This window comes from Neovison vison, chromosome 7 (genome assembly GCF_020171115.1).
Source record: "Neovison vison isolate M4711 chromosome 7, ASM_NN_V1, whole genome shotgun sequence".
In the NCBI taxonomy this organism is placed as follows: domain Eukaryota; kingdom Metazoa; phylum Chordata; class Mammalia; order Carnivora; family Mustelidae; genus Neogale; species Neogale vison.
Window position 1 is genome coordinate 51,988,876 of NC_058097.1, and position 16,257 is coordinate 52,005,132.

Sequence of the window (16,257 nt, forward strand, 5' to 3'; positions counted from 1 at the left end):
CCGGAGCGGCGTCCACCTCCCACAATGCTCCGCGCCAAGGCCAGGTCCGGCCCTTGCTCCCGGGATGCCCCGCGCGGCCTCCCGCCTCTCTTCCCGCCGTGCCTCGTGCAGCGGCTTCCATTGAATCTCCGTCTTTCCCCGCCAGTCACTTCTCGGCCTCACAGCTACGCCCGCCCACCCAGAGGGAGGAAAGGCGCGGACTGTTTCCCATCGTGCTCTGCGGGAGGGCTCACCCTGCTTCACCTCTTTCTTAGCAGCCTCCGGCCGGGGAGACTACAACTCCCAGCGTCCTCCGAGAGGCAGCGGCGGCGCTGACGACTCCCGGGCCCCGCCCCCTATACCGCCCCCGCCCGCCAAAGTCTGCGCGCGAATTCCGTGGCGCGAATTGAGGGCTGCAGTCGGGCGACTAGTGGTTCCGGGTGTAACGCGCAGGACGGCGGCGCGCGGGGCCGGCGAGAGGCAGGTGAGGCCGCCGACGCGGGGCTGGGAAACTTGGGGGGGTGCGCGCCTGTCGTACGCTCCGGGCCCGCGGCTCCGCGGGGTCGGTCGGCTGCCGAGGAGCGGGCGTGGGGTACGCTCAGGCGGCCGAGAGCGCGGCGGGGAAGGGAGAGCGCCGGCAGCAGGTCGCTGCAGTGCATTGGTGGGGGGAGGGTTGTCGGCCGGCGGGAGAGGGCCAAGTAGAGGGTAGAGGGCCGGAGTCTGTAGGACTCGGAGGGGTTTGAATAGAGGCCTGGGAGGCGGGGCTACTGCGGGGGCGTGGTCACCGTAGCCCGAGGGGCGGGGCCCCGGGGGGAAGACCCCGTGGGCGGGGCCATTGGAAATTGGGTGGTCGGGGAGACTAGCCCTCCTGAAAAGGGGTGGGGGCCAAGTTTGTTAGTGGGCGGGGCCAGACGCTAGGAGGTGTGGCCGGGAAAGGGTTCATGGAGGGGGAGAAGTGGGGTGGGTTTTAGACCGTGTCGGGGGAGGATCCAGTTGGACAGAGGTGGGGCAGAGAGAGGTCAGAGGTCTGGTCCAGGTTTATGCCTTTGGAAATGCGGGGACCCTTTTGTATAGGGAGATGTTTGGCTTCTGGGTGCCTGATGAGGGGTGTGGAGCAGAGGTAGGGTTGGACCACACAGTTGGAAGGCCAAGGCCTGGGAAGGGAGGGGGCCTTGGAGAGAGTAACTCAAAGGTCTGGGTTTATTGTTCTCCTAAACGGTGGAGGGAGGGCCAGAGGAGCTTGGGGAGCGGAGAGAGAAGGATATTGATGTCCTTAGGTGAGGGGGAAGCTTGAAAGGTAAGGTAAGGCAAGGGGTGGGGCGGGGTGCACTTGGCTGGGAGAAGAGATGAGCAATTAGAAAGGGAGGCTGGCATCTGAAAGCCGAAGGGAATCATTGAGGAGAGACAGAGGGACATGGGATTAAGAACACATCGCTTCTAGTCCTCCAAACCCATTTCATCCTGTTTGAATCTCTGACCTGTTAGCCTCAGGGAGGCATGACGGAAAGGCCAGTGGAGTCTAAGTAAAACCTCCTAATTTCATCTTATCTTAGGATCCCTAGGAGCTTGTTAAGCCTGCAGATCCCCCTTCTATTCCCAGCGCTTCTGATTCACTAGGCCTGGGAGTGGACTAGAATATTTTACATGTAATCCCAGGTGGTTCTTAGAACTGGCTCTCTGTGTTTCTGGTATCCACCAGAGGCTGGCTGTGTGGCCCTGTCACTTTCCTTCCCCTGTCCCAACTTCCTCATTGCCTTTTGGGGGATGCTGAGCTGTTCTGAGCTTCGGGGGGTGAGAGTAGCATACTGAGGGGAATGGTGTAAAATACTTCCCATGGGTGGACGTTGGTCAGGGGAACAGACAGGTTAGGAAATGTGAGCTTTTATTAACAAGAAGAAAAAGACAAGCCTTTTGATCCTCAAGCTCTTTAAAGACCCTTTGGGGGTGTCTGGGTGCCTCAAATGGTTGGACATCTGCCTTTGGCTCAGGTCTTGATCTCCGGGTCCTGGGATCGAGCCCCATGTCAGGCTCTCAGCTCACTGGGGAGTCTGCTCCTCCCCCTCCCGCTGCCTTTCCCCCTGCTTGTGCTCTTTCTCTCTCTCAAATTAATAAATCTTAAAAAAAAAAAAAAAAGTAAAGACCCTTTGATATCATGCTCCTTGTCACATGGCCTGCAGGTTTTGAAAGATCCTGCTTATGAACCTTAAACTCGTTAGCAATGATGTTTTTGTTATCCTGATTTTTTTTTAAAAAGATTTATTTATTTATTTGGAACAGGGAAGGAGCAGAGGGGGAAGGGGAGAGAGAGTCCCAAGCAGGCTCCACACCCAGTGGGGAGCCCGACACGGGGCTCGATCTCACGACCCTGAGATCATGACCTGAGCCAAAACCAAGAGTTGGAAGCTCGACCAACTTTGCCCCCCAGGCACCCCTTTTACCCTGATTTTTAAATAAAGGCATACGTATGGGCCAATGCATTCAATACCAGGCACCGTTTTAAGTCCTGTGGCCATATCACTGAACAAAATGAACAAAATCCTTATATTTATGGAACTGCTCATTTTAGCCGTGCACTGCTAAACAGAGTCGCAGCTAGCCCCACATAGGGACTTAAATTTAAGCTCATTAGAAACAGATGAAAATCTCGGCTCCCCTGTGGCACTAGCTGCATTTCAAATGCTTGAAGCCACATATGGATAAAGTGACCTCCTTGGACTCCACAGGTACAGAAGGTCTCGATCACACAGAAAATTGTGTTAGAAGCACTACTCTGGAGAGTGACACAAATTCTAATTTGGCAGGTCTAGTTGTGCTGACTGCAGGGAAGGAAGAGAGTGAGGGTTAGCTCAGCCGGCTGGGCGTGGGGGCAGCCCAGCCTGCGCTCTGAGCAGTGGGATGCTGAGCAGTGGGAGGCAGCGCCCTTGGGATTCATGGGTCAGTGATTTTGGGGTTTGAGAAAAGAGGTGAATCAGGTCAGTCAACAATCCAAGGGTTTTTGGTTTTGTGTTTTAAAAAATTTTATTTATTTATTTGAGAGAGAGCATACAAGTAGGGGGAGGTGGAGGGGCAGAGGTAAAGGGAGAATCAGACACCCCACTGAGCAGGGAGGGAGCCCGACGCAAGAGTCGATCCCAGGACCCTGAGATCGTGACCTGAGCTGAAGGCAGATGCTTAACCAACTAAGCCACCCAGGCACTCAGTTTTTTGTTTTTTTAAATATAAAAAAAATTAAGCGAACTTACTCTTTTCACTGTACAGTTCTGTCCATTTTGAAATGTGTAGAATTGTGTGAACACTTCCGCCATCAAGATACTGCAGTTTCATCACTCCAAAAAGTGATTCTCGGGCTTCCCTTCCCTAGGTACACCTGCAGCCATACGTCCCTCTGCCTCCCTGCAGTGCACCCGACCACTCCTTTTTATTGCCGTGGTGGGAGTGTAAATTAGCTTAGTTTAGTTCATCCTATAGTGGGATACTGTTCGGCAAGTAAAAGCATTGTATGCTGTACCATAGTTGGTTCGTCCATTCCCCATGGGAGGACATTTGGATCATTTTTGGTGACGATAAACGGGTCCACAGCTATAAACATTGGCTTACAGGGGTTTGTGTGCACATAAGAGTTCTCTGGGGAATGCCCTCGGAGTGGGGTTACTGGGTCATATGGTAAGTGTACGCTTCACTGGCCAAGAAACTGCCAGGCTTCTCCAGAAGTGCCCATACCATGTTGAATTCCCACCAGAAAAGTGTGAGACTTCCCATTGTTCCCATCCTCACCAGCTCCCAATATTGTCATATTTTCTTTTGTTTTATTTTTAATGGTTAAATAGGCATGAAGTAGAGTCCAGGGGTTTTGACCAGAGCGATTGGATGACAGAAGCTACCAATGCAGAGATGGGAGAAGGAATTGTGTGTGTGTGTGTGTGTGTGTGTGTGTGAGAGAGAGAGAGAGAGAGAGAGAGAGAAAACTGAACTTTGGTTTTGGTCCCAATGAGCTGGAAATGTTGGTCAGACATCTAGATGTCTGAAAGCCAGCAGGATGCTGGCCAGAAAGCCAGCAGGATGTGCCCTTGAGTTTAAGGGCTAGCGACAGACAGCTGGAGTGACACGGTTGGGGGCCCTGACAGAGTACATTGAAGCCATTGGATTGGATAAGATCTTAAAGGGGGCGGGTATAAACAGGACAGAGAGGGGGCTAAAGATTGGGCCTGGGGGCATAGCAACAGTTAGAAAGGGGTGCCTGCGGGCTCAGTGGGTTAAGCTTTTGCCTTCAGGTGAGGTCATGATCCCAGAGTCCTGGGATCGAGCCCCACGTTGGACTTCTGCTCAGCAGGGAGTCTGCTTCTCCCTCCGCTCCTCACCCGGCTCATGCTCTCTCTCTAATAAATAAAATCTTTTTTAAAAGTCTTTAAAATAATAATAAAAAAGAATGTTAGCTGCCATCTTAGCTCTCTGTCACTACTGTACCAGCTCCCCCGCTTTGCCCCTTACAAGCTCTGTGATTCCAAGTATCTTTCTGTGCCTGTCTTCTCGATGGCGACATGGGGATAAAAATGAAAGATGTTTGCTTGGATTGTTGGGAGGTATTGGTTAACGTGATCATTTTACACTGGGTGTCTCAGTAGCCCCAAGATCTAAGGGCCACCCACCACCCCTTCAGTCCCAATACAGGGGGACCCCTGCCCTCATCACCCTCAAGAATTGGTAGTGTTTGGAGTGCCGGGGTGGCTTATTTGGTTAAGTGGGTTAAGTGAGTTAAGCCTCTGCTCAGGGTCCTGGGATCGATCCCCATATCAGGCTCTCTCCTCAGCAGGGAGCCTGCTTCCCCATCTCTCTCTGTCTGCCTCTCTGCCTACTTGTGATCTCTCTCTCTGTGTCAAATAAATAAATAAAAATCTTAAAAAAAAAAAAAAAGAATTGGTAGTGGTTAAGGACATGGACTTGGGAACTGGACACCTGTCTTCAGATCCTGGCTTCACAACCCATTAGGCTGTGTGGCCTTGAGCAAATCACTTGACCTCTCTGCTTCCTTTGCCTCCTTCATAAAATCAGGATAATAACGAATTGTAGATTTTGTGGGAATTAATTCATATAAAGCCTGGTTCCTAGGAAGCACCCCAGTTAATAAAGTTGGGTTTTTTTTTTTTTTACAGAAAAAATATTAAGTGAAAAAAAAAATCCAGGTTTTACATAGATTCTGCTGAAATTTCAAAGGCAGTTATGGAGGATGTCTTAAGTCTGGGAAATAACTTTTGGAGGAGATGGGAGGGAATAAGCCTGGCCCCCTAGCTCTGGAGCTCCCAGTCTGATTGGAAAGATGAACTATGACGTCATCAGGAGGTCACAGCGTCGGCACAATATGTGTGAGAAGTACTAGTTAACTGCCCCAGGAGGTCAGGAAATGGAGTTTATTCTAGCAGGTGCCCAGGGAGGCTTCTAGACATCCAACCAGTGCTCAGATCTGGACAGGAGGGGACTGGCTGCTGGGGGTCAGGGAGGGCACTCCCCAGAGGGAGCCTGGAGGAAGGGGGTAGGAGGCTGGACCATAAAATTTGAACAGTTCTGTGGGTCTGGATTTACTGTTTGTTTTAATTGAATGGATAGGAAATATGCAGGGTTTAAAATAAAATCGGGATAGAGCTATGCGGTGACTGGTCTCGTTCACAGCCCTACTCCCAGTCACCTAATGTGCCCCCCGACCACTTCTGTTGGCTTCCCAATTATCCTTCCAGAGTTTCTGTTTGGTAAACAAAAGCAGGACCAAAGAATAGATCGGTTTCTATTTTCTCCTGTCTTACGAAATCAATAGCTTATTATGTCCGCTGTTCTGCCTCCTTTTTTTATTTATTATTACTGTTTAAAATGTGACTTAAAATACCTAGAACGTCTTTCTGTAGCAGGACATACATAGAGAAAGAATGTCTTCATTCTTTTTTTTTTTTAAACTTTTTATTTTGAAAGGATTACATAGAGTTACCGGAAGTTATAAAAATAGTACACACCTATCTTCCCCCAGTGGTGACATCTTATATAACCGTAGTCCAGTATAAAAACCAGGAAACTGGGCCCTGAGCTAGACCACAGAGCTGGTTAAGCTGTGTGTGTGTGTGTGTGTGTGTGTGCACACGCGTGCACAGTTTGAACCCATGTATAGATCTGTGTAACCACCACCGCAGTCGGGATACGGAACAGTTCTGTCCCCACAAAGGCTCTCGCTGTGCTGCCCCATTATAGCTGACCACCCCCCCATCTTTTGTCCCTAAGCTCTGACCACCCCCGATCTCTTCTCCATCCTGAGTTTTGTCATTTGGAGAATGTTCCATAAATGGAATCGTACAGTGCGTAACTCTCTGAGATCTGCGTGATGTTTTTGCTCCTCGTTTCTGGTAAGAACATCCCTTAGAAACTGCTCAGCAGCTGGTCTGTATACACCAGTGGGTATAATTTAATGGACTGCCATGTTTCAGAGTTATTTGAGGATATTATGTAATCACCTAAAAACAGTTTTTTATTGATCTTTTTTTTTTTTTTGACAAGATTTATTTATTTATTTTTACAGAGAGAGAGAGAGCGTGCGCGTGTGTGCACACACAAACCAGGGAGCAGTGGCAGAGAGAAAAGGAGACGCAGGTTCCCCACTGAGCAGGGAGTCCACCACGGGGCTCCATCCCAGGACCCTGGGATCTTGACCTGAGCCAAAGGCAGACGCTTAACCGACTGAGCCAACCAGGTGCCCCAGTTTTTTGGTAATCTTAAAACTTAACTCCTCCCCAAAAAACCCCCAAAAAAACTGAAAAAAAAAACAAAAAACAAAAAAAAAAACAAAAACACAACACCCAAACCTGTAGGCCTTCATTGTGCCTTCCTATTAGATGAGAAGCAGGCTTCATATGATCAAGGAGGCTTCTTATCTTGCTCTGACTTGGGACTTTCTCTTCACTCATAAATCTCGGCAGCAAATCAGTTTGGTCCATGAAAATGGGAGTTGTTTTTTTTTTTTAAAGATTTTATTTATTTGACAGAGATCACAGGTAGGCAGAGAGGCAGGCAGAGAGAGAGGAGGAAGCAGGCTCCCTGCTGAGCATAGAGCCTGATGCGAGGCTCAATCCCAGGACCCTGGGATTATGACCTGAGCCGAAGGCAGAGGCTTAACCCACTGAGCCACCCAGGCGCCCCAAAAATGGGAGTTTCTTGTCAGTGAGGAAACTCATGTTTCTGATTTTTTTTTACCTTTTTTTACCTTTTTTTTTCTTTCTTTTTCTCTCTGAAAGAAGGAGGGTTACGTGTTTTGATCTATGCTCAACCAGTAGTCTCACCAAGGATCTGGATTTCTGTTTCAGGAGCAGCGGCTGGAGAAGAGGCGGAGAAGAGGGGAAGGGAGAATTCTGGCCCATCATGCAGCGAAGTATCATGTGAGAACCCACCCGTGCCCCCGCCCCACCGTCTCACAAGTGCTGAGATTTCTGTTTCTCTGTTTCTGTGCCTTTTCTAGGAAGAACACAAGTTAGTCTGCAAGTCGGAATTTCCGGAAGCCGAGCAGTGCAGAACATGGGCATGGAATCGGGAGGATGGGTGGTGCAACCAGAGTTTATTAGCTGAAGGTTCAGAAACACTGACCTAGTGGTTCACAGTCAGTGTTTGACGCCCTCCGCCCAGGGGACAGCCAGCTGTGTCTGGAGATGTTCTTAGTTGTCACAACTAGGGGGAGAAGGGGCCTTGTGATGAGCGTAGGGGCTGGACGTAGTTGCTGCTGACACCCCCCACAACAAAGAATGATCTGGCCTGAAACATCAGTGGTGTCCAGAGTGGGAAAGCCTGTCTTAAAAGCCGGCTTCAGGAAAACCAGACAGGGAGTTACATGGCTTGTGTAGTTGAAACCTTCCAGAATTAATGACCTCGGGCTTCGGAATTTGAGAGGGTGTCCAGATAGGATGGTGGAGGGGCTGCTCCTAGAAGGAGGGGATGGATTCTAGACCGGACACCGACACCCCCTCTTTGCCCCAGCTGAGACCTGGGAGGTCACAGATCACAGGCTGCGTTTTTCTCATGTGATGACAAGTCTGGGCATAGTCTGTCCTGGGCTGATGGTGCCTTCCATGGCTTTTTTGCCCCTGGCTGGGCTGGGCTGGGCTTGATCAGTTGATTGACTGACTGACCACTAGTTATGTGTTAATTTTGGACCGGTTTTAAACGTACAGAAAAGTTGTAGCAATAATAGGGCCCATTCTTGGAACCTGGCACCCAGCTTCCACCATTGACGTCTCGTGGCCTATTGGTCACAGTGAGGGACCAGCATTGTTGCGTTCCTGTTAACCACACTCCACACTTTATTCCGATCTCCCCAGTGTACCTTCTAATGCTGTTCTCTGTTCCCAGGACCCAGCTCGGAGTACTGTGTTATGTTTAGTTATCGTGCCCCCTCGGTTCCCTCTGGTGGTTCCGGGTGACAGTTTCTCGGACTCTGTTTGTCAGGATACCTGCAGACGGTCCCCCAATGTGTCTGATGTTGTTCTCATAACTAGAGGGGGCTCACAGGCAGCGATGCAAGGTAGCCTCTCATCCCCTCATAGTAGGGGTGCAGAACATCCCCGGGTCAGGAGAGTGTGGGTGAGGCCTCTCCACCTTACCCTTCTATGGTCCCTCGTCAGTGCTCAGTTCTCTGGAAGCCAGCATTCGGGCCGGCAAGTCTCAAGCGGTGGGACAATACCTTGCCTTAATGATTTTTTCCAGCGCACTTCACACCTCCTGACCTTTTCTGTTTAGTTATTTAACAGCTGCCTCTTCTACGGAGTCAACCCCTTGAGGGTGGGGACTTGCTGTCTTTGTCTCCACTGACTCCCCAGTGCAGAGAGGCTTTGGCACATCGGAAGCACTTACCTGATTCTTCATGCAGTTATCATTCCCATTTTCCCCTCCTTCTGTGCTCCTCCAGGTCATTTTTCTACCCCAAGAATGAGGGCAAAGTGAAAAAGCCAGAGAAGGAGACCTCCAACAGCGTCAGAGAGATGGAGCCGCCTCCAAAGTACGTAATGGGACGAGGACATGGTGAATTTGTTCCTTTGTAAGTCAAGACTCCCTTGGCTCTAAGCATGTCAAACCCAGCTCAGAATGTCTGGGAGTTCTCAAGGGAATTTTTTGACTTCAGTAATTGGGACATCGAAAGGCATAGATCCGGCTTCAGGCACAGCTGCATCTAGGGCCTCGGCCTTGTCAAAGCGAGCTGGCAAGTCCAAGTTCCAGGATTAAGACAACTGTGGGCAGGCATTCAGGAGCAAGGTGCATGCATCAGTCCTATCCCTTCCATTGTCTCGGTCAGGACCCGTCACAAGGCTGTTCCCAGCTCCAGGGGAGGCTGGGAAGGATAGTCTCAAGCTGTGGATGGACGATTAAGAATGTATGCTAAGGAGCACCTAGAAAAAGCTCATGGGATGCTTGAATGAAAAGGAAAGGAATGGGACCTAGTGGAAGGGCTGGAACATTCGGGAAGGACCCCCTCTTTGCCTGCCAGAGCACCCCCATTTTCCCACCTTCCAGGGTGGCACTGAAGGAGCGGAATGGAGAGGTGCCTGAGAGTGATTCTCCAGTGAAGAGGCCAGGGCGGAAGGTGGCCCGGGTCCTGGGCAGTGAAGGGGAGGAGGAGGACGAGGCCCTCACGCCCTCCAAAGGCCAGGTAGGTCCCCACAAGCCTGCCCACCATGACTGGAAGAAGCCATCGTTCCCAGCAGCCTCTGATGCAGTGTGTAGGCCAGCTGCTCGGTTGCTCATGCCCCAGGTGATGGACGAGTTGAGCGGCCGTGCCCTGGAGCAGATGGACGGCCTGGTCTGCGCAGTTCTGCTCCACCTGTGCCCCATGGCCTGGGGCAGGCTCCGGCCCTCGGTCTTCAGCTGCCTCACCTGTACCATATGTCCCCCGGAAGCACCTACCGTTCGGGGTGACTCTGAGCAGGAAGAGTCTACCTATGGATCTGAGAACAATGCATGAGCCAGAATTAGGGCTCAGGGACCCGTCCCGTCTCTCCTATTGTCAGAGGGCTTTTCACCTTTTCCAGAGACCTTGGCTTGCTTCCTTCTTTTGCTCCAAAGTCGCCCAGTGGGCAGCTGATTGGTGACCTTAATTCTCTCTGCAGCCTTAATTGCCCTTTGCCATGTAACTAAATATATTCACGGGTTCCAGGGACAAGAAGGGGCCATCTTTAGGAGGTTGGACTTTTCCCTGTGGCCGCTAGGGATGTGTGGAATAGTTTTGAGCAGGAGAGGGACAGAGGTGGCTTTGGGTCCTGAGCAGCCTTCCCAACATCCTTTTGGGGCCTCCACCCATCAGGGTCCAAATAGAGAGAAACCACATGAGTGATTTGAGCAGAGAGAGTTTAAGACAAAGAATTACCAACTAGGTATGCAGTTCTCAAGCAGGTCGCTGCAGGAGCGAAAGAGAACTGGAAGGCGTCATGGAGGTGGCAGCTGTGTAAGCTGTGTAAGAGAGCTGTGTAAGCTCTCTGAGCTTACAGGTGGTGCCTGAGGGCCTGCTTAGATCTTTGTGACAGGCGCTGGGCAGCAAGCGACGGCATCCATGGGGCATCACGTCTCGGGCCCCGTGAGTGTTGGAAATGCTATAAATCAGATCTGCCTGTCGCAGGCCCCTCTCATGCCTTGTTGTGGTGCTGCCTGCCCTGGAGCTTTCTGCCAGAACGGGAAAGGGGTTTGCGGAGTCCCCAGCCTCATGAGGGGGAGTGGACGGGGTAGGCATGAAGCTGCAAGATTCACTTAATAACGGGCAGAGGGCCCTGTAAGATGAGTTAGGGATTGAAACTAACATACAAATAACGGGCTTAAACAAGGTAGGAATTTATTTCTCCTTCTAATGAGCACAAAAAGTTCAGGATTAGCATGGCAATCTCTCAGCGTCAGAGACGCAGGCTGCTTCTGTACCATTACTTTTATCCTAGATGCCCTTGTCCAAGCAAATGTCCATTTTTGGCCAGTGAGAAGAGGGAGGCATTCCATGGGAAGTGCACACCCTTATCCCTTGTATTGCACTATGTAGAAGGCTCCTGGCCACGCCTAGCTGCAAGGGAGGCTGGGAAGTGTGGCTCTTAGACTCTGGGCCGCACCTAGCTGCAGGGGAGGCAGTGAAATGTGGTTTTTAGTTGGGCCATTATATGTTTAGCTAAAAATCAAACGTTCTGTTACTTTAGAAAAAAAGAGAGTTGTTATTGTTGTTTTTGATGGGGACATCTGGCGCCATGAAATTTCACAGGAGGGTAAGGAGGCTAAGGCCCGGGTTAAGAGAAGAGGAGCCCTGAACGAGGACAGGGAACTCTCTACCCCCACCTGGAAAAGGACAAGGAGATAGCTACTCTTTCCTCTCCTCACTCAAGAATTGCTTTTTCTTGCTTTCCAGAAGCCTGCCCCGGGCTCTCCACAAGTCTCCCCTCCTAGCCCTGTCACATTGCCCGAGAGCAGCCCTTCCCTCTCCAGCACCTCTCCTGTGGACATCTCCCCAGCAGGGATCCCAAAGCGGCGGACGGGTGAGGACACACAGGCCCCTGCCCCCTTCCCTTGCCTGTCTTTGTCCCTGCAAGGATTTCTGCACCAGGCAGCCAGCCTCGTGACAGCTCCGATCTTAGCGCTGTGGTTGAGAGCGTGGCTTCGTCATCCACTGGCTGTGTGACCCTGGGTAAATGACTTACCTTCTCAGAAATCAAAGCAAAGCTTTAAAACAGGGATGATAACAATGACAGCATTTATCATGCAGAGATTAAGAGGAAATATGCGGAAACTACTTGGACCTGGGCCTGGCCCATAGCGAGTGCTCAGGATGTGTTGGTTATTGTGACCACGGGTACGGCCGTGAGGGAGGCAGCGCGGCTCGCTCTGGGAGCACAGTGAAGAGGGAGACTTGCAGAAGAGAGATTCGCCCAGCCGAGCCCTGAAGGACAAGGAAGAGGGTTAACGGCAGAAGGAAGTAGACATTGAGAAGGCCCTTCAGGGCACTGATGGCTTGGTGTTTTGGTGCTTAGCGCAGCAGGTTGGGGACCTCCAGTGGGGACACTGGAGAAGGTCCATGGAAAGCCAGCCTGAGGAATGGCACCTCTGTGCCCCGGGGGAATCCCCCCGAGGGATCGGGAGTGTTTTGAACGGGGTGGGGAGGCACCGGTGAGAGACCCTCACGTGATGCTCGGTGACAGATGTGGCAGGTGCGGCCGAGGGACCCAATGTTCAGTGCTGCAGCATTTTCATTAAGTTTAAGTGTGCAAGGGGATGCCGGATTGAGTCAGCGAGGACTCTCAGGCACGTTTAGAAGGACTTGGGTGCATAAATCTTCTTCGGCTTTAAATTCTGTGAAATCCAAACACAGATCCGCTGTCTTTGAGAAAAACTTAGCGCCCAGTTGAGATGTGCTGACGGTACCTTGGGCTTCGAAGACAGCACGGAACAGAGAGCGTTTGTTATTTTAACATTGAAAACACAACATGTTGGAGTTAATAGTGTTTTTGGATACATTGGGTTATATAAACTGTGTTATTAAAACAAAGCGTATCTGGATTTTTTTCTTTTCTCAGTATAGCTCCTGGCAAGTTTAAGATCAGGTCTGTGGCTCACCGTCTATTTCCATGGGGTGGTGCTAGTATGAGAAACAGCACACCTGGGGGCGCCCGGAAGGCTCTGTCAGAAGAGCTCACAGCTTTTGATCTCGGGGTTGTGAGTTCGAGCCCCACGTTGGGTAGAGAGATTACTTAAAATTTAAAAAATATATATACATAACACAGCTGAAACTAAGAGATGGTACGTGAATTACACTTGCATAAAAAACTTAAAATAAGTTTTTTGGGATTACAAAAAAGAAGAAAAGGAGTCTCAAGGGGTAATGGGGCTTGGCACTGTAGGAGCACAGAGTGGGTAACACCTGAGCCACGCCATGGAAGGTGGGGTAGTGTTGACCGGGCTGAGGCAGGGCTGGTGGGGGAGCTGGGCAGCCATGGGCAGCCTGCAGAGCTGAGCCACGTGGCACTCGGGGTCACATGCTGGCCTCTTTCTGGGGGATTGAGTGCAGTTTGGGGAGCAGGGTGAGTTTGAGGACAGTGTGTGGTGGGGCTGGCCCCCACAGGGCCTTGCGCGCTAGGCCAGGAGCCTGGGTTTCATCCTGGGGCTACTGGGGTGCCACAGGAGGGCTGCAGAACAGGGGGAGGGGCTCATCATGAAATAGCTAAGTGGCTCAGGGCGTGCCAGAAGCTCAGGGCTGACCCTGAGGTTGGTTCTGGGGGCAGGGGGTGTCAGGGAATTCTTTTAAGAGGAAAGGACTTCTGCACTCTGGTGTGGAGGGCCCCCAAACAGCAAGTGCCAGGGCCCAGAGTTGTGTTTGGGAACAACAGGACTTCAGCCGTGCTGGAAATGCAGGATTGTCAGGTGTGGGAAGTTAGAAAGTCAGCTGGAGAGAGGTGAGGTCGCACAGCAGCAAAAGACTTGCTTCTGGAATGGGGGGGTGGGGAAACGTGGCCAGCTTTCTGAGTAAGGGGGGACAGTGCCAGCGGCAGCTGATAGTAGACCCCTCTGTGACCATGCAAGGGAGCTACCAGGTCCAGGAGGCCAGGGGCAAGGGGACCGGTGACAATAAAAAAGCCGTAGCCTCAGTGAGTTCCTTACCATGCATGAGCACCTTGCTTAGAGGCCTCTAGAAGCACCCTCTGGAGCTCCAAAACAAGCCTTCAGACACACGGCGTGTCTTTGGGGGGTGCAGAGAGCACGACGGTGAGTGATTCGGGGAAGGGGACATGGACAGCAGAAGACGGATGTTCAGGGCAGCTACTGCGTTTATGTGCCAGGTCCCATCCATCACGAGCAAGGGCCCCTGTCAGGGCCTGTTGCTTCCCTACTGCTTGTGGACTTCTGAGGCCCTGGAAGAGCCATCAGAGACACACGTTGATGGCAGATCCCAGGGGTGCTGATGAGGCCCTAAGGGCAGCTGCTGGAGTTGGCTCGGTGCTGGGCCGAACATGTCCTAGCATCACTTACACTTGGGGATTGTTTCCGTTCTGTGCACTCGGGAGTTGGAGGCACAGAGATTAAGTAACCTGCTCAGGGTCACACAGCCAGGAAGCAGCAGAGCTTGAAGGATGAAGTGTGCCTGGGGCAGAAGGGGAGAGGGTCCTGTAGCCTTCTCAGGGGGCCCCATCATAGTGGCCTGAGCTCATTGGGACGGGGTTGGAGAGTAGATGGACCCACAAGGTCAATCACGCTGAGCCCTTTGTCTTCCCAGCTCGGAAGCAGCTTCCTAAGCGGACAATCCAGGATGTCCTGGAGGAGCAGGCCAAGGACGAGGACAGAGAGGCCAAGAGGAAGAAGGAGGAAGAAGGTGAGGCACCAGGAGGAGGAAGAGCGAGAGAGAGAGAGTTGGAGGGTGCTTGGTGGGGAATCTGGAAGGGTGGGGGCCTCTCCCAGAGGCCAGGCTGGGAGGATCCCCGGTCTGATGTCTGTCCTTGAATCCGGATGTGTCCGTCAGAAGCCCACACACCGACATAGGCATTTGGGTTACGAGAGCGTTTTGAAATGCAATCATTTGGGCCACTTTAATTTAGGATTCATTCATAGGCAGTTTCCCATTTTTACCCTGTTTTTCTGTTTGTGTTGATGGAGAATGTTTTCCTCTCCACGACTTCTTTGTTCTTAGAAACGTGGCCAGGAGGCAGAGATCCCCAGTCTCGCAACAGCACCCTTAGTGTCTAAGTAAATTGATGACGGCCCCCCCGGGCCAGCACCTCAATGGTGCCATTTATTAAGTAGCTATGTCCGGACAACTGTTGATGTTCTAGAAACTTGGACATTTGATAAAAAGGCACTTGTCCAGTGAAAGGAAAGTACTGTTCTCTGTTTCATCCTTAAAAGAATCACAGTGAGTTTCTAACCGAGGATGTGTCCTGCTCTCCGCACAATTGCCCAAACTTTGGAATCCCCCGTTGCCCGTTCACACTGGTTTTTGTGCAGCCACGGGAAGGAAGCCCAGCCTTGTGGACAGGTGAGGGCAGGAGCTGCAAGGCCATGGGGGCTAAGGACACTGAAATCTGGAAGACCTCGAGCTAGTAGTTCCCGCCATGACCAGTAGGTGTCCCCAGTGTCCCCTGGAACAGGAAACAACCACTGGTCCCGTGGGGCCCGTGTGCAGCCTTGACTTATGCCAGTGTTTGTTTACTAAAAGCCCCTCGTTAGGCTCCCCGTCTTTAGCCAGCATCAGTGTCTGGGGCCATGGGAGGGCAGGAAGCTGCTTGGTTTTTCACAAGTTCACTTACACAGTGTGTATTGTTGTCCTAGAAGTCAGGGGGTTTTTTCCAGTTTAAAACATTCTTCATTTTTACCTACATCAAGTTATCATGTACATTTAGAACTCTTCCCAGTCGTATCTTGCGGTGAATAATTTTAGATGTTGGTAAGAAGACACTGGCTGGTTGTGTCTGTCTCTGGCTGCCCGGGCGCTCATGCACCGGGTGTGGATTCCGTGGATGCCCAGCCGTGCCTGGGGCTGGGCAGGAGCGGGCTCACCCCTCCCGTTGCTTTATAGACATGCTTGATGGGCACAGGAGCAAATGGGGGCGGGACATCTCGGGAGTTGAAATGGCCCTGGGGGTCAGAATAATTCTTTTTTTGCCATGTGACTTTTCTGTTATCCAAAGCTGAGACCCCACCAGAAAGCCTCACAGAGCCTGAAGTGACCCAAAAGAAAGAAGCAGAGGGAGGGGACCAGCCCGTGACGTCCCCTGAGCACCCAGAGACCTGTGAGTTTCCAGTCCCCCGGTGGCCCCGGCTCTCTGGTTTTGGGTCGGATATCTTACAAGGCCAGTTTATTTTCTTTTTTAAAAGATTTTTATTTATTTGAGAGAGAGAGAGAGAGCACAATCTGGGTGAGGGGCAGAGGGAGAAGCAGATTCTCCGTTGTGCAGGGAGCCCTGTGCGGGACTCGATCCCAGGACCGGGACACTAGGATCATGACCTGAGCCGAAGGCAGACGCTTAACCGACTAAGCCACACAGGTGCCTCCCTGAGGCCAGTTAATTTTAAGTAAGACTCAAAAGTGTTGTTAAAATGCAAATTCTAAGGGATTCAGAGGTTTTACTGCAATTGCTGTTTTTACGGCTAAAATCCATGCCCCCCCCCATGCACATGGGAAAGAAGAGCCAGTCATCCCTCAACAAAATACTTGTATCTTTGAGAAATCACAGGTACTAAATGTTACTAACCGAGGGGTAGTTGATGAAGTTAGCCCAGCGGAGCTGCGGGCTTTTGAGGTTCCAT

General features: G+C 51.4%; 1 protein-coding gene across 3 annotated transcripts in view; it reads left to right on the top strand.

Moving 5' to 3' along the window:
• The first annotated feature begins 124 nt into the window (after positions 1-124).
• Positions 125-16,257, top strand: part of LIG1 (DNA ligase 1) — a 37,086-nt gene continuing 20,953 nt past the window's right edge. The window contains exons 1-7 of one of the 3 annotated variants that reach the window (XM_044256996.1): positions 125-463; positions 7,317-7,388; positions 8,909-8,998; positions 9,511-9,646; positions 11,375-11,501; positions 14,231-14,326; positions 15,639-15,740. In XM_044256996.1, coding sequence (XP_044112931.1) covers positions 7,372-7,388; positions 8,909-8,998; positions 9,511-9,646; positions 11,375-11,501; positions 14,231-14,326; positions 15,639-15,740 — 568 coding nt within the window. In that variant the 5' untranslated portion in view covers positions 125-463; positions 7,317-7,371. Of the gene's footprint in view, positions 464-6,681; positions 6,723-7,316; positions 7,389-8,908; positions 8,999-9,510; positions 9,647-11,374; positions 11,502-14,230; positions 14,327-15,638; positions 15,741-16,257 lie in introns of those variants that run through there. The other 2 variants (XM_044256997.1, XM_044256998.1) reach the window with 2 other exon arrangements.